General features: G+C 42.1%; 1 protein-coding gene across 1 annotated transcript in view; it reads right to left on the minus strand.

The window, feature by feature from the left end:
• The window catches only part of LOC102442936 (kininogen-2-like), a 29,232-nt gene extending 14,910 nt beyond the window's left edge, over positions 1 to 14,322 (minus strand). Inside the window, exons 1-5 of the mRNA XM_014452241.2 lie at positions 14,040 to 14,322; positions 9,775 to 9,885; positions 7,239 to 7,323; positions 3,719 to 3,891; positions 2,463 to 2,570 (exon numbers count right to left, since the gene is read on the minus strand). Coding sequence (XP_014307727.1) covers positions 2,463 to 2,570; positions 3,719 to 3,891; positions 7,239 to 7,323; positions 9,775 to 9,885; positions 14,040 to 14,234 — 672 coding nt within the window. The 5' untranslated portion in view covers positions 14,235 to 14,322. The remainder of the gene's footprint in view (positions 1 to 2,462; positions 2,571 to 3,718; positions 3,892 to 7,238; positions 7,324 to 9,774; positions 9,886 to 14,039) is intronic.
• Between the last annotated feature and the right edge of the window lie 12,147 nt (positions 14,323 to 26,469).

Here is a 26,469-nt window from a genome sequence, read left to right on the forward strand (position 1 = left end):
TAATTTTATATATATTTTAACTTACCATATTATAACCATTTTATTAAGTCACTAAAAATCTGTAAACATACTTTTAATGGCTGCATATATTCTACTGTGTGGACATACTGTAACTTATTTAAACATTCCCTAATGTTGAAAACATTTCCAACATATTAATAATAATGCTGATAAAAATAACGCATATTAATAATAATAATACTAACAATAATCTTACTGTCTGGGCTCCTCATTGTCTTCCTACATAATAAAATTGTAGAAGTAGAATAACAGACTAAAGGGCTTGAAGCAATCCCTTGCTTACAGTAGTTTTCTGCTACAATACAAATATCCCTGGGATGGTCATTGTGCTTTAGGCATCTGCACCTGCACTAACTACTGCCACCTTGTGATACTCTCTTGTAGCATAATTTTGGCTCTGATAAAGTGGTGGGGGCTCAGGATGCGTTATCTATACATATAAAGAGGTAATATGCTAATTTGTCCATGAGGGTGTCCCCATAATGACCAATTTGCATATTGATGCATGCTCAGCAGGGGGTGGGCGGCTGGAGCCAAGTTCCCTGGGTTCTGAGGAGAGTGCCTGACAGGAGCACCAACTGCAATTCCCTGGGTTCTGAGGAGACTGCCTGACAGGAGCACCAACTGCAAACAAGGAAGAGGAAGCGGCCATAGGGAGCTCTTCCAATCCCCCTGCACGGACACCCTACCCCAGCCCCTGCATCCCCGGGGGGACAGGAAGGCTGACCAGACGGGGAGAAGACCCAGCCTCAGGGGTAGTTGCAGCTCGCACCTCTGACTCCTGATCTCTTCCCCGTCACCCCTTCAGGGCGGCCCACAACAATAGCATGATGGCGACCACCCATCAGCACCCCAGGGCCCGTGGCCCATCACACCACACCACTCCTCAGGGGCCGGGATAGCTTCTCTTCCTTAAACTCCAGACCAGTGGGACTCGTGTTTGGCGTCTCCCCGAGGTTCAGACCCCCCCCCCCAAACGGGCGCTTTTTTTAGCAGAGGAAGTAAATTGAACCCCCCTCCTAGCCCCCCGGGTTTTGCCTTAGCCCCCCCCCCCCGCGCCCCCCGCCCCCGCCCCTGTTTCCAGTTGATTGGAGCTCAGCCCTGAGCAAGTACAGCTGCAAAACAGCCACATACAATTTAAAGAATGGCGCCAAGTGGGAAGGTTTGACAGTTACTCCCCCTTCAGCCTCACCACCCCCCTAGTGCCCCCCTAACTCCCTGCCCCACACCAGCGCCTCCAGGGAAGACCACCACTACAGGACTGCTGGCCAGAGCCCGCCCCTCCGAGGCCTGTGGAACCATCTGCAAAGCTTCCATAGCTACAGTCTCAGGAAACAATCATGCCCTCCTCCCCTAATCAGCACCTGCTACCTGCGAGGGTATCCGTGGGCTTAAAAATAACAATCCCTTCCCATTTAGACATCACTTACTTGATGAAACATTTTTAGGTTTATTATCTCAGAACCTCCTCATGACAACCCAGTGAGATAGGTGGAGATTACAATTCCCATGGTATATGTGTATGTATTCAGAAATGAAGCTCAGAGAGGAAAAGTATCAAGCCCAGTGGTTCCTAAGGTGCAGCACACGTCCCACGGGGTGGGGGAAGGCAATCTCATTTTAGGTGGGGGCAATTTGAGAATGAGTTAACGGTGAATTTTTTGCATTTCTTATGTTTCTAGGGGGCCTCATCTACAGTGTATCCTACATAATAAAAGGCTAATATGTAAATGACTGAATGGTGGATTGACTGGTCACTATGATGTGTGCTGACCACCAGGGGGCAGACACCCAATGCAGGAGCTGCCCCCTGGTGGTCAGATCACTCCCACAGGCTCATGGCTGGCAAGCACACTGGCATTGGTGGGAGCCTCTCCTGCCTCTGTGGCAATGCTAAGGATGTCCGACTGATGGCTTAGGCCCATTAAGCCGCCAGTCGGACATCCCTCCAGGGCTCCTGGACTGCAAGAGGTCACAGGCCAGGGTGAGGGACCCCCCTCCCAAGTACACAAATTTCTTGCACCGGGCCTCTAGTTAAAAATAAAGAAAGGGGTGGGGAGGGAAAGGGAGAAAATAAGCAAAAGCAAGTTGGAAGTTAAGGAGTGTCCTGTGCAAAGCTCAGGAGCACCGGGAAGGACCTTAAGCAGGTGGGGAAGAAAGGGAGACAGGAAAGTGTGAAGACATGAAAAGACAAACTTGACGGGGCATAATTTTATCTCAAGCCCCGGTTATATCTATAAATGCTTATTGCCAGATGTACAGATCTTGTGACCAGGTAGGTAAGGCAGCTTAACTAGTGACTTGGAGAATGTGGCTGCGAATTCATGCATGTCATCTAAAATCTTAGTGACCAAGTCTTCCTATGTATCTGAGTATTTCCACACCTGTAAATACTGGACACCAAATGCTAATAACTTTATGATCATTTTTTGCGTACTTACACCACTGAAAAGGGCCTTGCAGTCTTGGGTTAAGAATGTAAAATTCTCCTTGGAACAATTAGTTTGCTGAATTAAGTAAGTAACTTCATAGTTCCATCCAGACACCACCTGAAACAATGTTGAATTAAATAGTTAAAGGGCAGTTTAAACATTATTCACTGTGTTATGAGGAACTTAGAATACTGCCTGGCATATTGCAGGTACTCAAAAATATAAACTCTTAGTACCAGGCAAAAGTCATGACTGAATAAATATGGAGCACTTTATGACTCTCACATCCCTCAACACACACACACACACACACACACACACACACACACACACACTCCTACACATCCTATCTAATAAAGAGGGAATACACAAATTGACCGTCACGCTGTCACAAAGATGGAGGCACCCATAGCCACAAGATGGTGGCGCCGAGTCCCCTCAGTCCCATCAAAGTCCCCCAGTCCTTTCAGCCCCCTGAGGCGGGTGGCAGGCATGTGGTGCAGCCAGACCAGTCCTCAGTGGGTCCAGCCGCTCCTTGCACTGGCCTCTTGGAGTCCCACAGTCCTTTCAGCCCAGCTCTATCTTGGGCTGCTCCCACCCTGATCGCTGGCTATGAACATAATTGAGTAGAACAAGCGTCTTGCATAAAGGGAAGTTGGGTTGTCTATTAAAAGCAGGGAATGTTACTGACTAAAGTAAGTCCCTCATAATTAAACACTGAAATACAAGGGACCCAGTCAACTGTCAGTAAAGACTTAGTGAACTGGGTCAATGAAAAGGCCAGATTCCCAAGTATTTACTTTCTTTTAATGATATGAAAACTATAATTTAGAGAGTGCTCAGAAAGCTGTGACAACTGTTTGGGTTCCATTGCATATTTTGGAGCCATGTTTGACTCATGATGGCTAAGTGATAATGTAATTTTCTTAAAACCTTAAGGCTAGAATGATCTTTTCATCTCACCATCTGTAAGAAAAACATGTATTTCTGACTACCCATTCATTAAAACCAGCCTCAGAGCCAGGGGTCTGCTTAGCCACACTTTTGCCCCTTATATATTGCAGTATACTAATTACTTTGACTCAAGAGAAAGCTCTTTACCTCCTATGCCAGTCAGATGAGGACATAAAAGAGCTCCCTCACCACCAGTCATGGAATCATAGGTTTTCTATTGACCAATGGTTTATTTTAGGTAATGAAACCCTAAACATAAAGATCCAACAAATTTTAACAATACTGTGAGAAAAGGAAACTAAAACACAAACCTCTCTCTGTGCCCTTTTTACTTCTTTAAGAGCAAAGAGGTGGGAATGATTAGTGTGGTTGTTAAAATGTTCAATGGCATGTCTCAGAACAGGGTCGAAGTCCGGGGGGACAGTCGATATGGTGTACAGGCAGCCATAGCAGTCATACTGGGAGGTCACCACAGGGCCCTCGGCTTGACAAAGAGAGAGTAGGCAAAAGGGCAGCGTTAATGAGCAAAACCCGCATTCAGATATATTGTCCTAAATAAGTAACATAATTTCAAAGACCTTGGTAAACAAACTTTCTAGTAAATTCTAGTATGTATTAGAAAAAGAGAACACAGGACTGCTTTTTGGTCAGAGGAGAAAAAAACCTACCATTGACTTAGGAACATCTTATGTGCATACTATTGTGCATAATTATTTTAAATGTCTTTAAAAATCATTATCAATTACAGACATCATACATTAATTTATCCTCTTATAAAATAGTAAAACAGTACAGATATAATGTTATTTATTTTTCAGTGTTAAATAAAGCTCCTTGAAGCTTCATTCAGGATATGTTTTGTACCAATTAATTTCAACAAACATGTACATACTTTGCTCATTCTGTAATATGTCAGGTGCAGAATTAGACTGTGTGGTTACGTTAACTTGTAACTGTGGTGTGTTGGAGAGCACAAGAGACTTGGTTGGAAAGTTGTAAGGAGGACATTCTGATAAAAGGAAAGTGTGTGGAAGGCCACCTGCCCTCTTGGTCGAAATTCTGACTTAGGGGAGATATAGGGGAGTGTCAAAGGCAATGCCCCTAATTATTCCTGACCTTCCCAAACAAATCTGATTACATACAGACCCCAGGTGTTTACTGGAATCCTTATGCTTAATCCCTGGATGTCCTTGCATAGATGACAATATAAACACCTGTGTCCTCCCAAGATTACTCACCCTACTGATTGTATCTAAAGATAAAATCTGCTAGAAAAAGCTAACAAGGCAGGCAATTGAGGCTGCTCTGGCCCCTAGAGCCAGGAGCCCCTTAGCCCTCTCTCTCACAGTCAAACTGTGTCTGAGTAATCTGTTCATCCATCATTCAGGGGCTGCTGGTTAGACTCAGCAGAGTTGAAGGTGTTGGGCAAAGTAGAGTGGGAGAGACAGAACTGCAGATGGATATTTCAAAATAATTCGGCAAGACCTTGGGAAGGCAGGAGCCCAGAGTGAGCTCAAGAAAGACTTTCATGAGGAGAAGAAGCCTGAGCTAAGAAGGGTGTAAAGTGGTCAAGGTCACCTGGGCAACATAAAGTGTGAGCCTGAGAAGGAGGAACAAAGGGAGGAATGGCTCTCAAGAAAGCAGGATGAGTCAGGGGCAGCGTGTGGGATGCGGTGTATACTTTTTACTGGGCTTAAAGCAGGAGGCAGGGACTGGCGATTGAGGTCTGGACAATTGGTAGAGAGAGTCCTCTGCTGTGGAGCCCAGGCCACTCTCTGGAGTCCAGGGATTATGAACTGTATTCCAAGTGTCATGGGCTCCTTGGTGAACCTGATGAGAGCTATGGCGCCCTCTGCGGGAAAATGCCGGTATTCGCAATGTTCTCCATATAATTTCAGGGTGTGCATAGACACACTGAAGTCAATTAAGAGTGGTCCGCAGTAAAGATGGGGTGCCACTGACTGGGTTTTAATAAAATAACGTAAACTATTAAAACAGGAGTGAGCTTGTATTAGGTTACCAAGTCATGTTTATAACAGATAGCCTTAACCCGCTGGTCAGTAGAGGCACACGCTATAGAGAGGAAACCATGAAGGCATCCTAGGCACCTTTGCCTTGGGCTCTCACTGTCTGAGTGTGTAGGAGCCAAGCAGAATCAGGAGGCCAACAGTGTTCTACAACAGTGTCCCTCAACACAACTCCCCTTGCAGCTGTTTCTTGACACTCACTCCATAAGCATGTGTGTCAGAAAAAAGATTTACTTGGTGAATATTCATAGCTTTCCTCTCTGCTCTCCCCTTGCAGAAGGTATGTTGCATCAGGGCAGTGGACAAAGTTAAGAAACTGGAGGGGAATTACATGGGAAAGGAGAGAGAATTACTGATGGCAGGACAAAAGATTGATGAACACAGAAGGGGAGGGGGGAAGGGAGTAGAGACCAGAGGTTAGTATGCTGACCTCAAGGGCAGCTCTGACTAGGGTAAGAGGAGAGATGGAGCAGTATTTTGAGGGTGAAAGATGCAAATTAATTTTTTCCAGGCAATGGAATGATTTTCCATCCTGCTCCAACATTTCTAGGGAGATTTTTTAAAAATTTAAAAAAGATTTTAAATTTTGAATTCTGAAACATATAAAGCCAAAAAGGTTTCAGATAAGGGATTGTGGACCTAGTAGTAATTGTGGATCTACAAGGTGTGGCAAAGAGCTTTTCCTCTCATAGTATATAAGTGCTGGGTTCTGATCATGTGAAAATTTGCTAATGAGTTAAAGTTCTTAAACAAAATAATTAAAAGCTACTCCAAAATTTTTTTAAAACAATTGTGATTTCTGCTTTGGACTGTTTTTCTTTGCATGCCACTTCTTGCAAGAGCTGAAACTCAAGAAACAGTTTTTGTGGGTTCCTTATGGATGACTAAGGCCATGACAGAACAATGGCTCCTCCACTGATGTTCATCAGTGTGGCTGAGGATGCTGTTCTGGAGCCTCATCTACTAAAACCCTATTTTGCAAAAGGCCAGTTCTAGGTTGGCTTTTGTGACTGACATCCCCTAGATGTGTCCATCCTTCTGCACCCAGCTACTCTGCCACCAGAGGGAAGGTGCTAATAGTGGTTATATCTGCATAAGTTGCTCCATTCTTACAAGATCTACTAAACCAACTCTGCTAATTGCCAGCTATGGGATACTGGGCAAGATACTTAACTGTGGTGGGACTCAGTTTCCTCATTTGTAAAATGAGAATATTAACACTTGCCCCATAGAATTGTTGTGAGGATTAAATAAATCATCATCATATATAAAACAATTAGCACTGTGGCTATTAATAACTGCTCAATAAATGCCAGCTATGATTACTTTTCTGATGATCGTTAATTCATTATTATGCTTTAACTTCAAGCCTGCCATCTAGTTTCAGTCTACAATAACCCTCTGAAGTGAGAATTTCTCTGATCCCCTTTTAAGGAAAAAGGAAACCAAAAAGGTGAAGATCTTTTGAAAGATTGCAGGCCAGATCTGACCTCAAAGCCTGTGCTTTTCTGGCTCTACTACACCCCACAATTGAAGCATGTGGCATGTTTCTAGTCCTTTCCCAGGGCCTTTGCACACACCTAATTCAGTGCCGCTGTCCAGAGAGAGGCCAGGGGGTGATTGGCAGGATCCTGGCCCCACCTCAGTACTCTGCCACCAAAGACCCCCAACCCCCAAGTCTGCAAATGGTATTGCATAGCCACCCACTGCCCTTTGAGCAAGGGCTTTGTCCAGGTTATGCTCCTGGCCCTACAGGAAATGGTTCGTTTCCCCCCAGGGCAGCACCACCCTATATATCAGCTACCTGGAGTAATGTGGCAGGTCTGGGTAGTCACGGAGAATTCCATATTGTCTTTCTTTGCTATGGTCGCCATGCATTCTCCTGTAGCCTAGAAAGAAAGAAGGAAGGAAGGAAGAAAGAAAGAAGAAGAAGAAGAAGAAGAAAGAAAGAAAGAAAGAAAGAAAGAAAGAAAGGAAGGAAGGAAGGAAGGAAGGAAGGAAGGAAGGAAGGAAGGAAGGAAGAAAAAGAAAGAAAGAAAGAAAGAAAGAAAGAAAGAAAGAAAGAAAGAAAGAAAGAAAGAAAGAAAGAAAGAAAGAGAGAAAGAAAAAGAAAGAAAGAAAGAAAAAGAAAGAAAGAAAGATAGGAAGGAAGGAAGGAAGGAAGGAAGGAAGGAAGGAAGGAAGGAAGGAAGGAAGGAAGGAAGGAGAGAGAGAGAGAGAGAGAGAGAGAGAGAGAGAGAGAGAGAGAGAAAGGAAGGAAGGAAGGAAGGAAGGAAGGAAGGAAGGAAGGAAGGAAGGAAGAAAGAAAGAAAGAAAGAAAGAAAGAAAGAAAGAAAGAAAGAAAGAAAGAAAGAAAGAAAGAAAGGAAGAAAGAAAGAAAGAAAGAAAGAAAGAAAGAGAAAGGAGACCATTTATTTTAATCTTTCAGAAGGAGAAGTGCACCTAGTGCTGTTGCTACTAGTAAGTATGGCTTTTCTCTTATTTAAAACTTAATATTTTTTCTAACAGAGTTTTGAGGTACAAGAATGAATGTTTTTGTAGCCTAATCATTATTATTTACAAGTCATTGATATTCATGAGGTGTCCAGAGGAGAGGCAGTATAGATAGTGAGGTTTTAAAATAATGTTATGTTTGGACACTGGAGATATTTCTTTTTCACCAAGGTGAACACAGTGCCCTAAAACTAGCCTGCCAAACGCTCCTCTTACAGTTCAACTTCAGGGTTCAGCTGCACAGAGGATGCAGTGTTTTTGATACCCTTGTAATAACCAGGTATTAACTGAAAAGGAGCAAAGGGAAGGCCAAATAGACACTGTTAAGGGCTATTAGTAAACACTCTGGCTTAATTTATGTCAGCTGAAATTCAGTGTGGGGGCAAAGCCACGCCCTGAATGTGGAACCCAGTCAAGAGATTGGACACCACACAGTCTGACCCTCCCGCCCAGTGTTTAGGGGATGGATCTCATGATGTCGAAGGCCCACCCAGATGTGATGTAACTTCCTGTAATTCCAGTATATAATAAACAGCTTTCAGTGCTGGTGCTCTCTCTCTGTGTCTGTCCCTCCATCAGAGGGCAGGCTCTCTCTGTCTGTCCCTGGAGTCAGAGGGCAGACCACCACACCCAGCCCAAGCTTTTAATCTATTTTATGTCTGACTTTCATTATTCTTTAATCCCGAAAGCGACTCCTAAATTGTATGAAACAGTTCACGTCTCCCTCTCCCTGCAGGACGCAGAGAAGAGACCTCAGCTCCAGAGCGCCCACCATAAGACACAGGCCCAGTAAAGTCTGGGTGAGGTTGGGAACATAGTTGTCTGTCAGTCACCCCTGGGAACATAGTTGGTGTGGCCACTTGCAAGCACGGGAAGATTTCAGATATTAAACTCCTAAACAAAGGAGTTCTCTCTCTTGCCTCTCTTGCACACTGTGGCTCCTGGCTCTCTTGTTGCAGAGGACACACTTCCCTGCATGCACTCGCATGGCCCACAGCCATATGTTCCCTCCCCACCCCCCACCCACACACAATGGACTAATGGAAGGGAACTAGCCTGGTGCTGTGCCAGACCCAGCTCCACCATGGAATGGAAACTTGGGACATTGGTTTGGCCGCACCTCTTTTAGGACTGGTTTAAGGGAAATGGGACTTTAGAAATGCAGATATGTAATTCCACACAAATAAAGATCTCTCATCTTCCATTCTTTTTCTCAAGATATCATGAGGCCCAGACCCCCAACATCCTGTGGGGAAACAGATCCCCCACTTCCCACCAGTGGACACCCCATTTCCACCAATAATGTTTTGACACATTAAAGAGGTGAGTCCATAGACTGTGGAAAGAGTGGATTCCTTCCTGGCATATACTGGCTGTTAGCTCCCTCAGATAAGTCTAAACAACCAGCTGTGGTTTGGCATAGAGATGTTAGGCATTTGGTTAAGGTACCTTGTTATTAAAACAAGGTCTTTTCATATGTATCTCCTTTCATCTTCCAATTTAGGTTACTTTTACCTCCCTTTTACAAGGGAGCCCATGGGTTAAAAGTGGTCAGCTAATTAGGGGCAGAGTAGAATTCCAACTCAGGTCTGCACAAATAGAGCACCCAATTGGTCATAGGAGTCCCCTCCTCATGGGAGGGTTTTCTCCAATCTCATGGCTGGCCTCTCATGCCCTTTCTGTCTGTGCAAGAACATAGACATCAACCATTTGACTTTTCTACACCTTTGAGCACTTATGTGCACCCCTCACAAACAGGCTCCACAGTACTCATCACCCCCAGCACTAATAGAATAACTTCGCAGTCTTGATTGAGAAAACTGGAGGCTCCAGACCATCACACTTACAGCTTCCTCAACTTCTTTGTAGTCACAGTCCTGCCAGGTTTTGCCACTTTGAACAGGACAGTCGCCCTCCTTCATTTCGTACTTGACAGAATAAAATATGTCCCGGTCTCCCTGGGAAAAAAAACAATCAAAGATACATAGGGCTCATTCAACTGACAACAGCAGAGCATTGGAGAGGGATTTGGTGCAGTTATGAAAATTTGATATTGATTTAATTCAACAAGAGCAAAACATTTACTAAAAATACTAAATGTTATAAATACTTGGAAGAATGTTCATAATCCTATATAATAAAAGATTAATATGCAAATGGACCAAATGGTGGAATGACCAGTCGCTATGATGTGCACTGACCACCAGGGGCAGACGTTCAATGCAGATGCTCAGTGCACTCCCACAGGGGAAGCACCATTCAGGCAGAAGCTGAGTGCATGGCTGGCGAGCCCAGTGGCAGTGGTGGGAGCCTCTCCTGCCTCCGCAGCAGCACTAAGGATGTCCTGGGCCTAAGCTGACAGTTAGACATCCCCTGAGGGCTCCCAGACTGAGAGAGGGTGCAGGTGTGGCTGAGGGACTCCCCCAAACAAGTGCATGCATTTTGTGCACTGGGCCTCTAGTATATTTATAAACATGTATTTTCAAATAACAAAGTAGTATATGTAGTATTAGCCTACTTTTGTAGAAGCCATTTTTATGCACATATATAATTTTAAAAGCCTGAAAAGTTATGTAGCAAAACTGTTAACGTGTTACATCTCAGTGGTGGGTGTATGGTTATCTTTTACTCTCTTCTTTAAACTAACATTCCTAAATTGTCTGAGTATTTTTTGAAAAAAAAAATATATATTACTTTTACAATTAGAAAACAAAACAAAAAACATGAGTACTTTCTTCTTTCATTTTTTGAAAAAAAATGTTAACAGGTATCTCTGGGTGATGAGATTAGTTATGGGTCATTTTAGTATTTTTATTTGGTTTCTTTTGTTTTCTAGTTTTTTCTAACATGTCATAAAATAATAAATAAAAATTTTAAAGCTTAAGATTCTGAGTTAGATGAGCTTTTAGATGCAAAATCCTGGCATGGTGGAGCAGCAAGAGACCTGAGAGGTGCTGCTGCCCAGCCCCTCACTTTGCAGGTGAGAGAAAGGAGCCCCAAGCAGAGAGGGCAGAGCTTAGGCAGCCTCCCACCTTGGAAAGGCAAAGCCAACCCAGACCCCGGGTCTCCTGAGTCCAGGGGCAGTGCTCTCTCAGAGCCTGCACTCAGAGTATTTGCATCTGAGAGATGATGGAGTCAAACATGATTGTTCTGAGGTTCGTTTCAGGTCTCAGATTTAGATAAAGCAGTAGGTGACAGTGATTCTGTGGACATTTTAGGGGAAAAAATACCCAACAACAACACATTTGCCACCGATAAAACATAGCCAAGGCCACCAGGACTCACATGACTATACTAGTTTGTAAAATCAGAATGGCTCAATGTTACTTTCAGAAAAAAAAAAATAAATAAATAAATAAAAAGCCCAATGGGCTTTTTTCTTTAATCTCATCATGTCAAATGGATGGATTTTTTCTTCCACCAAAGTAAACTATCACAGAGACATAGTGAAATTCATTTGAACAAACTATTGAAAGCTTGTATTTTTTTAACTTTGATTTTTTTCCATTTAAAAATAATTTGTTTTCTTTTGCATGACATAAGAATTCTAGTTTCTAAATGGGATACATCCAAAACAAAAATATGCCCCCTGTGTCTCATCTTTATTTTCACCAATGCAAGAAATCCTTCTGGAATATCAGCATGTGATTAAATAGGTATCGAACCACTGAATCTACAAGTTAATACATATTCTGTTATGGCAGAATAACCAAGAATTTCCCCCAAAGAAAGATGTTAATTTTCTAAATATAAAAGGGTCTAAGAGGATCATATGCGAACAAACAAAAATCTCTTGTGCCAGGTTTTTAGGCTAAAGATGGATAACACACTGGCAGCTGAAGAAAGCTGAAACTATAAATAGATCCAAATTAAGAATTTCTAAATTTCTTTAGAAAACAGAACCAGAATTCCTTTTTTAAAATGACCCTGTGGAATGGCTTTGCTTCCATATTTACCTAATATTATAACAGTAAAACAGACACAAGAACATTGATGACAGCTCAACAATGCTGGATGCAGGACGTTTACACCTGCACTTTTGTTTAAAAGTCCCACAGGTTTATTGACTAAGGCTGGACAGCAAGTCATATGATCCTATTTGATGCCTTTTCTACAGTGTCCAAGATCAGTATACGGATACAGCCAAAGACTGGGCCCCAACTTTCAGGAAAAAGACCACAAAGAAGAAAATCAAGGTAGTTATTTAGTCCCCCTAGTTAATTGTTTGAACTGGAACAACAAAAGGTGTAAAACAGGGACTGCAATGAATTAAAGGAGGTGGAAAAAGTTGGTGGAGAGAGTCATGGTATATGAGTAAGGTCATTGGGTTTGGGATGTCAAGGACAATGCAAAAAAGAGCATCCATGGGACCACGTATTTATAATGTCCTGTGGTATCACTCCCTCAATGACGTTATTATATCTATATGCGATAATAAATAGATCAGTTATGCAACAAGGCAGTGTGTCAAATATGCATTCATCCTGTGGAATGCACCACCACAGAGATACATGATACCACACACATTCTTTAAGTGCTCTTGTGTTGTGTCTGATTTGCTTGTTTTCAAAGCCACGCAGGCAAACTCTTCCTGGGGATGTCCTTGGAGAGAAGACTGGTCCGCTGAGCCCAGTTTGCTTAACCTTTCCTTTATCAAGAGATGATTATTGACTTTAAAGAGAAATAAAGCTAAAGGTTGTTTGATTTTGATTTTTTTCTCTTTCAGCTTCATCATTCTGATTGTTTTCATATAAACAACAACAACAACAAAATCACAACTAAACCCTCCATCCCGTCTCCCCAACCTAATAGTTTTGATGCATCCAGTTGTATTTCTTGGAATCACACATCCTGTCAGGATTTATCTTCAACCTGAGTGTATCCATCAGTGATATAGAATATTCTAAACCAACTAGAACATTGCTGTTACCCTTGATGCATTCAGCCATCAGGAATTCATGGTAGATATTTTATCTAATATAGTAGAACTATATTAACTACTTTTCTGACTCCTCTTGACATACCCCACTGTCCCTCATTCACCCTAGATTTATTGAGGTATAATTTATTGGGGTATATTTTTGAGGTAAAAATAAATTACATATATTTCAGTATATGAAAAGATGATTTGCTATATGTATACATTGTGAAACGACTACCACAAATAAGCTAATTAACATACTGTCAACTCACATAATTACCTGTTTTGTGTGTGGTGAGAACTCTTAAAATCTAGCCCTTTAGCAGATTTCAAGCATACAGCACAGTAATATTAATTCTATTCACCATGCTGTACATTAAACCCCCAGGACTTACTCATTTCATTTTCTTAAAATATATTTTTATTGATTTCAAAGAGGAAGGGAAAAGGAGAGAGAGATAGAAACATCAGTAATGAAAGAGAATCACTGATTGGCTGCCTCCTGCACACCCCACACTGGGGATCAAGCCTGCAATCCAGGCATGTGTCTGACTGGGAATTGAACCACCACTTCCTGGTTCATAGGTTGACACTCATCCATTGAGCTAAGCTACCAGGCTTTTCTTATAACGGAAAGTTTGTACCCTTGACAAACACCTCCCCATTTCTCCCATCCCAATGTCCCGGGCAACCACTATTCTACTTTCTGCTTTTGTTAGGTTTGACTTTCTTAGATTCCATTTATGTGTGAGATTATACAGTATGTGTTAGTCATACCCCCTTAAAGACCTCCTCCACTTTGAGGTCTGGAAGTCTTTATATTTTAGTTTAAGGCCGGTCACCAGAAAATTCTCTTGCTGTGGCCTGAGTTCCTGGATTTGCCCACTCTACATAGTCCCTTTCAAATGACTTCATCTACCTTTCTTTAGTTTCAGCCTAGAATACCAGTACTCTGATTACCCAGGAGGCCAACCTTGGAGGCTTGAGGACTAGTCATACCCTGCCCAAGTCCCAGCCCAGAGGGTAGGGTTGGTCTTTTCTAAGCCTCTAACTTTAATTACCAGGTTTTTTTCTGTGTGATGTGGGGTGTTTGTGTGTGTGTGTGTGTGTGTGTGTGTGTGTGTGTGTGTCCTGGGTTCAAGTGATAGCATAAATCCCAAATGACCTCAAGGTTAAACACAACTCTCTTACCGTCTTGATGACTTCGGTTATGCGGTACAATACAAACTGGTTGCCACTTTTGCTTCCATCATTGTGTTTCTTCAGAGCTGCATCCACAGCCTTAAATACATCCTCATCATTGCAGTCAACTTCTTGTGGTTGATCCTGGTGGGCGAAACTTGTTAACAGCCTGGAACAAAGGAAAAGGATGGCAAGTAACTTCATGATTTGTCAGTCTCCCTCTGGGAGGTTCACCAAGAATTGGAAGCTAACTTGGAGGCTGATGTTAACCCTCTTCAGCCTCTTATCTCTTCTGTCTCTCCTCTCTCTGCTTTAGCACTTTAGGGTTCTGCTTGGCTTCCTGCTGCCCTCCACTATTTGCCTTATTACAAAAGAACAAATGGCTCTGCTGGATTATGCAAGCAGATCTCAGGCTGGTACATTACAACACTGGGTCATTGACCTGCTTGTTTGTATTTGGGAGGCATGTGTGAACATATTTCCAGAAATTGTACAACATTCTATAGCAAATCAGAGTACAATCCAATAAAGGAGGAGGAAAAAAAATCAACCACCTGTTATTCCCTTTCCCAAATGACTTTCCCACAGCTATTTATGAAGGTCACTAAATGTGACAACAATGCAACCATGAGCAAACACCTTTCAATATAATTTCTTTGCACTCCTGCAGAGCACATGCACAAGGACATAGTGAGTACAGGGAGTCTCACCAGGACATTGGCATGACTGAAAATAAAAAATGGGCATCCTATCTGGTCTCTGGCCAAGCCAGCCTCCCTCCACTCTACTGGATTTGTTGTAGAAAGGAAAATGTTCCCAGGGTGGAAGAGATAGTGGAGAAACCTAAGGGGAGATGGTTTGAGTGAAGCCTCCTTAACCTGTTCTTCCTTCTTGTTTCTGGTTTGGTGGACTTTATAGGGGTCTTTCATTCAGCAAGCCTCAGTGACCTTTCAGATAAAGGTAGACTATTCAGGGAGAGGAAGTCTAAATGTAGGTTAAAGATATGGGCTAGTAGATGTTTGCCTTTAAGTCTTACCCTCTTCCCCCCAAAAAGGTGTTAGACTTTTGTGTTGTTGGTGATCGGGTACCTAGCTTGGCAAGCCAATCTCCCTGAGAGCCCCTGGAAAAGAGGAATTGATGGGAGCTGAATGACGGCCTTGTAGCAGAGTGGCAGGAACATGAGCTTGGCAGTAAGCCCAACCTTGATTCCAATCCAGCTCTGCTACTTAATTTCTATGTGATCCTGAGCAAATTAGGGTCATATAGCCTTTCTGAGCCTACATTTCCTCATCTGGAAAAATGAACTATCATAATGTCTTATGAGGTTTCCTAAGGAGTAATGAGATAAAACATGTGCAGAGCATGGTAATTTGTTCATATACATTATATCTAATATTAGGGCTGGTTGTTTAAGAATCCCTGACTTAATGAAGCAGTTTCAGGTGTGTGATGATGGCAGAAGGTAGATTCGAGTATGTGTGGCAGGGTCATGGGGTGGTGGGAGATGTAGGAAATGAAACTAAGAATGAAAAAAAACTTGGGTAAGTTCTTAGACTTAGACAAAAGAGGAACCCACAAAGATGGAGAAGCCGAGGTGGGGGGTGGAGTGAGAGGGAGGAGATGACTGATGTGCATGGTCCAGGAGGAGTTGGAAAGGAGTACAGGGCTGATCAGGGTGAGTGTTTCAAGTGAAGATTCAGAAACAGGACTTGCCAGTGTATACAGGTGGCGTAATAAACAGGAAAGCATGTGACTTTGGAGGAGGCTGATCTGGGTTCTAATCCCAGGCCCAATTTACTGACTATAACAAATGCTTTTTAGCTTTCATGTAATAAAACAAATCTAGAAAAGGAGCTATCAATTATATCTTGTCTAAATCTCTAGTGCAATGTAAGCTAACCAGAGTAGGGATTGTTTCTTACCACATTTTTCAGCTGTAGCAACTGTGTTTGCATACTATAAATGCATTTAATGGACATAAATTGAGAACATTCAATCGCATGTTTTCCAGGTACTATTTTCAATAACTCAAGCAATATTTGTGAAAGTACTTTATAAATTAGAAAACACCACTGAAATGCTCCTGTGAGTTATTGAGCTATGCATTTTTGGGGGGTTCTTGGATTTCACCTTTCTTTATTCTCTATCTAAGCAGACGTCCCTGTATTCACGCCACTGGAGGAATGTGATACTGCAGAGCAGACATTTGGCTGGAGCCTCCCTGTTTTTTTACCGCTGGTGACCCTTCTGACTGGCTGTTGTATCTGCTCTGTAGGTCAGCGCTGGTGTCATTTTGGTTATTAAATATTTTTGAATATTATTAAATATTATTAAATATTTTGGGTATCATTGTGTGGTTTCATGAAATGACATTTAGATGTATTCTGGGGAGAAAATGCAAATGGGCTGCCACCATCACCATTTTTTAAAAAGGAAAATGGGGCCCAAAGATGTTTAATGACTTTCTTAGAATCTTATAATCAATAAATTGTAGGATTGGGATTAGAACCCAAATGGGCCTTCTTCAAAGTCACATGCTTTTCTATTTATTATACTGCCTGAATCCATTGTCACGTTCCAGTTTTATTAATTAACTAGTGGCCTGGTGCATGAATTTGTGTACATTGAAAGGGATTTAATTAGAAGAAATATTTTAATATCACTATTTGCTCTTTCTCTATAATAGAAGTGTCAGAGATTAAAGAAAATTAGAAAAATGTATATGAAAGTAATAAATAAACAATAACATCATATAACAACAACAAACATATGATATAAAAACATGATATAATAATAAAAAAACATGCTATAAGAACAACATTGATTCAGCTGATTCTGTGAGGGACGGGGCTCCCTCCACCCTCCTGTCTGAGTCCTTGGTGCGGGTGAATGGGATTCCGGGCTGTCAGGCCCCTGACAGCAAGCTGAACAATGGCCAATTCCACAAGGATGGGGCTCCCTCTGCCCTGCTCTCTGGGTCCTGGGTGCAGATATTTGGCTCCCTTCTCCATCCTGTCAGAGTCTGGACCTGCAATTGCAGGGATACAGCATCAATCCCTCGCCGATGCCTGCAGGGATGCAACATCAAGAACCCGCCTGTGCCCATGGTGATGCAGCTTCAAGTCCTGCAGTCAATTTCTTGTGGTTGATCCCCTTGTGCAAAACTTGTTAGCAGCCTGGAACAAAGGGAAAGGATGGCAAGTAACTTCATGATTTGTCAGTCTCCCTCTGGGAGGTTCACCAAGACTTGGAAGCTAACTTGGAGGCTGATGTTAACCCTCTTCAGCCTCTTATCTCTTCTGTCTCTCCTCTCTCTGCCTTAGCACTTTAGGGTTCTGCTTGGCTTCCTGCTGCCCTCCACTATTTGCCCTATTACAAAAGAACAAATGGCTCTGCTGGATTATGCAAGCAGATCTCAGGCTGGTACATTACAACACTGGGTCATTGACCTGATTGTTTGTATTTGGGAGGCATGTGTGAACATATTTCCAGAAATTGTACAACATTCTATAGCAAATCAGAGTACAATCCAATAAAAGAAGAGGAAAAAAAAATCAACCACCTGTTATTCCCTTTCCCAAATGACTTTCCCACAGCTATTTATGAAGGTCACTAAATGTGACAACAACGCAACCATGAGCAAACACCTTTCAATATAATTTCTTTGCACTCCTGCAGAGCACATGCACAAGGACATAGTGAGTACAGGGAGTCTCACCAGGACATTGGCATGACTGAAAATAAAAAATGGGCATCCTATCTGGTCTCTGGCCAAGCCAGCCTCCCTCCACTCTACTGGATTTGTTGTAGAAAGGAAAATGTTCCCAGGGTGGAAGAGATAGTGGAGAAACCTAAGGGGAGATGGTTTGAGTGAAGCCTCCTTAACCTGTTCTTCCTTCTTGTTTCTGGTTTGGTGGACTTTATAGGGGTCTTTCATTCAGCAAGCCTAAGTGACCTTTCAGATAAAGGTAGACTATTCAGGGAGAGGAAGTCTAAATGTAGGTTAAAGATATGGGCTAGTAGATGTTTGCCTTTAAGTCTTACCCTCTTCCCCCCAAAAAGGTGTTAGACTTTTGTGTTGTTGGTGATCGGGTACCTAGCTTGGCAAGCCAATCTCCCTGAGAGCCCCTGGAAAAGAGGAATTGATGGGAGCTGAATGACGGCCTTGTAGCAGAGTGGCAGGAACATGAGCTTGGCAGTAAGCCCAACCTTGATTCCAATCCAGCTCTGCTACTTAATTTCTATGTGATCCTGAGCAAATTAGGGTCATATAGCCTTTCTGAGCCTACATTTCCTCATCTGGAAAAATGAACTATCATAATGTCTTATGAGGTTTCCTAAGGAGTAATGAGATAAAACATGTGCAGAGCATGGTAATTTGTTCATATACATTATATCTAATATTAGGGCTGGTTGTTTAAGAATCCCTGACTTAATGAAGCAGTTTCAGGTGTGTGATGATGGCAGAAGGTAGATTCGAGTATGTGTGGCAGGGTCATGGGGTGGTGGGAGATGTAGGAAATGAAACTAAGAATGAAAAAAAACTTGGGTAAGTTCTTAGACTTAGACAAAAGAGGAACCCACAAAGATGGAGAAGCCGAGGTGGGGGGTGGAGTGAGAGGGAGGAGATGACTGATGTGCATGGTCCAGGAGGAGTTGGAAAGGAGTACAGGGCTGATCAGGGTGAGTGTTTCAAGTGAAGATTCAGAAACAGGACTTGCCAGTGTATACAGGTGGCGTAATAAACAGGAAAGCATGTGACTTTGGAGGAGGCTGATCTGGGTTCTAATCCCAGGCCCAATTTACTGACTATAACAAATGCTTTTTAGCTTTCATGTAATAAAACAAATCTAGAAAAGGAGCTATCAATTATATCTTGTCTAAATCTCTAGTGCAATGTAAGCTAACCAGAGTAGGGATTGTTTCTTACCACATTTTTCAGCTGTAGCAACTGTGTTTGCATACTATAAATGCATTTAATGGACATAAATTGAGAACATTCAATCGCATGTTTTCCAGGTACTATTTTCAATAACTCAAGCAATATTTGTGAAAGTACTTTATAAATTAGAAAACACCACTGAAATGCTCCTGTGAGTTATTGAGCTATGCATTTTTGGGGGGTTCTTGGATTTCACCTTTCTTTATTCTCTATCTAAGCAGACGTCCCTGTATTCACGCCACTGGAGGAATGTGATACTGCAGAGCAGACATTTGGCTGGAGCCTCCCAGTTTTTTTACCGCTGGTGACCCTTCTGACTGGCTGTTGTATCTGCTCTGTTGGTCAGCACTGGTGTCATTTTGGTTATTAAATATTATTAAATATTTTGGGTATCATTGTGTGGTTTCATGAAATGACATTTAGATGTATTCTGGGGAGAAAATGGAAATGGACTGCCACCATCACCATTTTTTAAAAAGGAAAATGGGGCCCAAAGTGGTTTAATGACTTTCTTACAATCTTATAATCAATAAATTGTAGGATTGTGATTAGAACCCAAATGGGCCTTCTTCAAAGTCACATGCTTTTCTATTTATTATACTGCCTGAATCCATTGTCACGTTCCAGTTTTATTATTTAACTAGTGGCCTGGTGCATGAATTTGTGCACATTGAAAGGGATTTAATTAGAAGAAATATTTTAATATCACTATTTGCCCTTTCTCTATAATAGAAGTGTCAGAAATTAAAGAAAATTAGAAAAATGTATATGAAATAATATGTAAATTTATTAATAAATAAACAATAACATCGTATAACAACAACAAACATATGATATAAAAACATGATATAAGAACAACAAAAACATGATATAAGAACAACATTGATTCGGCTGATTCTGTGAGGGACAGGGCTCCCTCCGCCCTCCTGTCTGAGTGCTTGGTGCGGGTGAATGGGATTCCGGGCTGTCAGGCCCCTGACAGCAAGCTGAACAATGGCCAATTCCACAAGGATGGGGCTCCCTCTGCCCTGCTCTCTGGGTCCTGGGTGCAGATATTTGGCTCCCTTCTCCATCCTGTCAGAGTCTGGACCTGCAATTGCAGGGATACAGCATCAATCCCTCGCCGACGCCTGCAGGGATGCAACATCAAGAACCCGCCTGTGCCCATGGTGAGGCAGCTTCAAGTCCTGCAGTCAATTTCTTGTGGTTGGTCCTCTTGGGCAAAACTTGTTAGCAGCCTGGAACAAAGGAAAAGGATGGCAATTAATTTCATGATTTGTCAGTCTCCCTCTGGGAGGTTCACCAAGAATTGGAAGCTAAATTGGAGGCTGATGTTAACCCTATTCAGCCTCTTATCTCTTCTGTCTCTCCTCTCTCTGCCTTAGCACTTTAGGGTTCTGCTTGGCTTCCTGCTGCCCTCCACTATTTGCCCTATTAGAAAAGAACAAATGGCTCTGTTGGATTATGCAAGCAGATCTCAGGCTGGAACATTACAACACTGGGTTGTTGACCTGCTTGTTTTTATTTGGGAGGCATGTGTGAACACATTTCCAGGCAATTGCACAAGTTAGTATAGCAAATCAGAGTACAATCCCATAAAGGAGGAGAAAAAAAAAAACCATCAACCACCTGTTATTCCCTTTCCCAAATGACTTTCCCAAAGCTATTTATGAAGGTCACTGCATGTGACAACAATGCAACTATGAGCAGACCCTTTTCAATAAAATTTCTTTGCACTCCTGCAGAGCACATGCACAGGGACATCATGAGTGCAGGGAGTCTTACACAGGACATTGGCATGACTGAAAATAAAAAATGGGCATCCTATCTGGTCTCTGGCCAAGTCAGCATCTCTCTACTCAACTGGATCTGTTGTCAGAAAGGAAAATGTTCCCAGGGTGGAAGAGACAGTGGAGAAACTTAAAGAGAATTGTTTGATTGAAGCCTGCTTACTCTGTCCTTCCTTCTTATTTCTGGTTTGGTGGACTTTATAGGCGTCTTTCATCACCTAGGCTAAGTGACCTTTCAGATAAAGTTAGACTATTCAGGGAGAGGAGGTCTAAAGGTAGGTTAAAGATATGGGCTGGTAGATGTTTGCCTTCAAATCTTACCCTCTTTCCCCTAAGATGTTTGACTTCTTTGTTGTTGGTGATCGGGTATCTAGCTTGGCAAGCCAATCTCCCTGAGAGCCCCTGGAAAAGAGGGATTGATGGGAGCTGAATAATGGCCTTGTAGCAGAGTGGCAGGAACATGAGCTTGGCATTAAGCCCAACCTTGATTCCAATCCAGCTCTGCTACTTAATTGTTATGTGATCCTGAGCAAATCAGGGTCATATAGCCTTTCTGAGCCTACATTTCCTCATCTGGAAAAGTGAGATATCATAATGTCTTATGAGGTTTTCTAAGGAATAATGACATAATATATGTGCAGAGCATGGTAATTAGTTCATATACATTATATCTAATATTAGGGCTGGTTGGTTAAGAATCCCTGACTTACTGAAGCAGTTTCAGGTGTGTGATGATGGCAGAAGGGAGATTCTAGTGTGTGTGTGGCAGGGCCATGGGGTGGTGGGAGATGTAGGAAATGAAACTAAGAATGAAAAAAACTTGGGTAAGTCCTTAGACTTGGAAGAAAGAGGGACCCGCAAAGATGGAGAAGCTGAGGGCGAGAGAGGGAGGAGATGACTGATGTGCATGGTCCAGAAGGAGTTGGAAAGGAGCACAGGGCTGATCAGGGTGGGTGTTTCAAGTGAAGATTCAGAAACAGGACTTGCCAGTGTATACAGGCAGCGTAATAAACAGGAAAGCATGTGACTTTGGAGGAGGCTGATCTGGGTTCTAATCCCAGGCCCAATTTACTGACTATAACAAACAAATTTTAGCTATCGTGTAATAAAACAAACCTAGAAAAGGAGCAATCAATTGTATCTTGTCCAAATCTCTAGTAGAATGTAAGCTCCCTAGAGTAGGGATTGTTTCTTACCTCATTAGTCAGCTGCAGCAACTGTGTTTGCATATTATAAATGCACTTAATGGACATGAATTAAGAACATTCAATCCCGTTTTTTTCCAGGTACTATTTTCAATAACTCAAGCAATATTTGTGAAAGTACTTTATAAATTAGAAAACACTAGTGAAATCCTTGTGTGAGTTATTGAGCTATGCATTTTTTTTTTTTGTCTTCTTAGATTTCACCTTTCTTTACTCTCTATCTAAGGAGCCAACCCTGTGTTCTCGGCTCTGGATGAATGTGATTCTGCAGAGCAGTCATTTGGCTGGAGCCTCCCTCATTGTTTACAGCTGGTGACCATTCTGACTGGCTGTTGTATCTGCTCTGTTGGTCAGCGCTGGTGTCATTTGGGTTATTAAATATTATTAAATATTTTGGGTATCATCGTGTGGTTTCAAGAAATGACATCTAGCTGTACTCTAGGGAGAAAGAGGAAATGGGCTGCCAACATCACCATTTTTTACAAAAGAAAAATGGGGGCCAAAGAGGTTTAATGACTTTCTTAGTTTTTCATAATTAATAAATTGTAGGACTGGGATTATAACCCAAATGGGCCTTCTTCAAAGTCACATGATTTTCTATTTATTATACTGCCTGAATCCATTGCCACATTCTAATTTTATTAAGAAACTAGAGGTCGAATGCATGAAAATTTATGCACTGGAGGGGGGGTCACTCAGACTGCCCTGCACCCTTTCACAGTCCGGGAATTCTCAGGGGCAGGAGGTGAGCTGGCGGTCAGGGGAAGGCAATCCTCCATCGCACCTCTGCTGATGCCACTGCCAGCAACGCAAGCCTTGGCCGGCCCCGGTTACCTGAGCCTCGGGCAGCCCTGGGCGGCTCGGCAGCTGGTGAACCCAGAAAAGACCGACACCAAGACACATCATAATTACCATGGCAAATGTTCAGGACAAAAAGAGAATCTTAAATGCTGCAAGAGAGAGACGGAAAGTTACATAAAAGGGATCTCCCATTAGATTATCAAATGATTTCTCAACAGAAACACACCAGGCCAGAAAAGAATGCACGGAAATTTACAAAGTGATGCAAAGCAAAGGAATGAATCCAAAGAATACTCTATCCAGCAAGGCTATCATTCAAAATCAAAGGGGAAATAAGAAGCTTCACAGACAAAAAAGGCTAAGGGAGATTATCACCACCAAGCCAACCATGCAAGAAATGCTAAAGGGACTGGTGTAAAAAGAAGAAATAAAAAGCTCAGAAAGAAAAAAGCCACACAAAAAAAAGAAATGGCTACAAACAAGTACCTTTCAATAATAACTTTAAATGTAAATGGACTAAATGCTCCAACCAAAAGACATCGAGTGGCTGAATGGATAAAAAAAACATGACCCATACATCTGCTGTCTACAAGAGATCCACCTCATTAGAAGGGACTCACACAGACTGAAAGTGAAGGGATGGAAAATTATCTTTTAGGCAAATGGGAAGGAAAAGAAAGCTGGGGTAGCAATACTTATATCGGACAAAATAGACCTCAAAATGAAGGCCATAATATGAGATAAGGAAGGCCACTTCATAATACTAAAGGGATCAATACAACAAGAGGATATAAGCCTGATAAACATATATGCACCCAATGCAGGAGCACCCAAATACATAAAAAAAAAACTCCTGGAAAGATATCAAGGGATAGATCAACAACAATACAATCATAGTAGGGGACTTTAATACACCACTGACATCACTGGATAAATCCTCTAGACAAACAATCAACAAAGAAACAGCAATCCTAAATGACTCACTAGATCAGATGGACTTAATTGACATCTTGAGAATATTTCAACCCAAAGCCACAGAATATACATTCTTCTCAAGTGCTCATGAGACATATTCAAAAACAGATCACATATTGGGTCACAAACAAAGGCTCCTCAAATTCAAGAAGATTGAAATCATACCCAGCATCTTCTCAGACCACAATGGCATAATATTAGAAATAAACTACAATAAAAACAACCCAAAATACTCAAACACATGAAAACTGAATAGCATGTTATTAAATATTCATTGGGTTACCAATGAGATCAAAGAAGAAATTAAAAACATCCTGGAAACTAATGACAATGAAAACACAACAATCCAAAACCTATGGGACACAATGAAAGCAGTCCTGAGAGGGAAGTTTATAGCTCTACAGGCCTATATCAAAAAACAAGAAAAAATGGTAGTAAATCATCTAACTCTACAACTCAAAGAATTAGAAAGAGAGCAACAAGAAAACCCGAGAGTGAGCAGAGGGAAGGAGGCAATGAAGATTAGAGCAGAAATAAATGACATAGAGACCAAAAAAACAATACATAAAATAAATGAAATCAAGAGCTGGTTCTTTGAAAGGATAAACAAGATTGATGAACCTCTAGCTAGGCTCACCAAGAAGCAAAGAGAGAGGACCCAAATAAACAAAATCAGAAACGATAGAGGCGAAATAACAACAGACCCCACAGAAATACAAATGATTGTTAAAAAATACTATGGACAACTCTACTCCAAGACAACCTGGAGGAAATGGACATATTCCTAGAAAAATACAACATTCTAAAACTCAATCAGGAAGAATCTAAAAATCTCAATAGGCCAATAACTATGGAAGAAATTGAAGCAGTCATCAAAAAGCTTCCAGCAAACAAAAGCCCAGGACCAGACGGCTTCTCAGGGGAGTTTTACCAAACTTTCAAGGAAGAACTAAAACCTATCCTCCTCAGATTACTACAAAAAGTTTAAGAGGAAGGAACACTTCCAAGCTCATTCAATGAAGCCAGCATCACCCTAATACCAAAACCAGACAAAGACAACACAATGAAAGAGAATTACAGGCCAATATCCCTCATGAACATAGATGCCAAAATCCTCAACAAAATCCTAGCAAATCGGATCCAGCAGTACATCAGAAAGATCGTACACCATGACCAAGTAGGATTTATCCCACGGATGCAAAGATGGTACAATATCCGCAAATCAATAAACAGGATACATCACATAAACAAATTGAAAGAAAAAAAAAACACATAGTCATATCAATTGATGCAGAAAAAGCATTTGACAAAATCCAACGCCCATTTTTGATAAAAACTCTCAGCAAGGTGGGAATAGAAGGATCATACCTCAAAATAATAAAAGCCATATATGACAAACCCACAGCCAACACCATACTCAATGGACAAAAACTAACACCATTTCCCCCTAAGAACAGGAACAAGACAGGGATGCAAACTCTCACCATTCCTGTTCAACATAGTACTGGAAGTATTAGCCATTGCAATTAGACAAGAAGAAGAAATTAAAGGCATCAAAACTGGAAAAGAAGAAGTAAAACTGTCCTTTTTTGCAGATGACATGATATTATACATAAATAAAACCTAGAGAGAAAACCCAAGATGGCGGCATAGGTAAACACTTGAGTTTGCTGCCTCCCACAACTACTTCAAAAATACAACTAAGAGACGGAATGGACATCACCCAGAAGCACAGGAAGGCTGGCTGAGTGGAAATTCTACAACCCGAAGGAAAGAGAAAAGCATACGGAGACTCAGAGGAGCTGTGGTGTGGAAGTAAAATACTAAGGTACAGAGGCGCACACGGAGAGGGCTGGCGGATGAGGGCGCGGTTGTCTTTTTCAATCAGGAGGGAGTCTCAGGCTCTGAGATCCAGTTCTGGGCAAGTCTCTGGGGACCCAGACTCATATGGGAGAAGCGGTACTATCAGGCATCGGTCGGAACTTGATGGCAGCTTTCTCTCCGAGGTACTTGCAGCAATTGCCGGGACACTGAAAAGTGGGGCCTCTAAGGCAGCCATAACTGCTAGCCCTGCCCTGTTGATCCCGTGGGACCTGCCCCGCCCAAGCCCTGCAGGGAGACTTTTGCTGGATAGCCTCAGGCAAAGGCTAGATTAGCACCTTCCTAGAGATCCAGGAGCCAGGACGCCCAGAGGTCAGAGTGGGACCATCCATTTTAAAGCTCCGTGGAACCATTAAAGACACACTCAGGGGGCAGACTCAGTGAGCACCAAAGCCCCATTGAAGCAAGTCTTGTCCCGAAGGGGTGTCTCCAGCACAGAAGTTCTCCCACTGCAGACACAGCTGATTCTCATAGCCAATTGGCCTGGAGATCAATCCCTCCCAATATTACCTACAACAATCAAGGCTTAACTATAACAAGACTGTGCACAAAGACCACAAGGGGGTGCAACAAGAGTGTCCTCCTCAGGTAATTGGGGAGGCTGAACCACTGGGCCCTAGAGGACACTTAGCAGAGAAAACCACTTTATCAACACAGGGAAGCATAAAAAATGCGGAGACAAAGAAAAAGGACACAAATGACAGAAATGGAGGAAAGCAAACTACTGGATATAGAGTTCAAAACCACACTTTTATGGTTTTTCAAGAACTTCCTAGAAGTCGCTGATAAATTTAGTAAGACCCTCAAAAAGACTGGTGAGACTGCCAATAAATGTAGTGAGATCC

This window comes from Myotis lucifugus, unplaced genomic scaffold (genome assembly GCF_000147115.1).
Source record: "Myotis lucifugus unplaced genomic scaffold, Myoluc2.0 scaffold_14, whole genome shotgun sequence".
Taxonomy (NCBI): Eukaryota; Metazoa; Chordata; class Mammalia; order Chiroptera; family Vespertilionidae; genus Myotis; species Myotis lucifugus.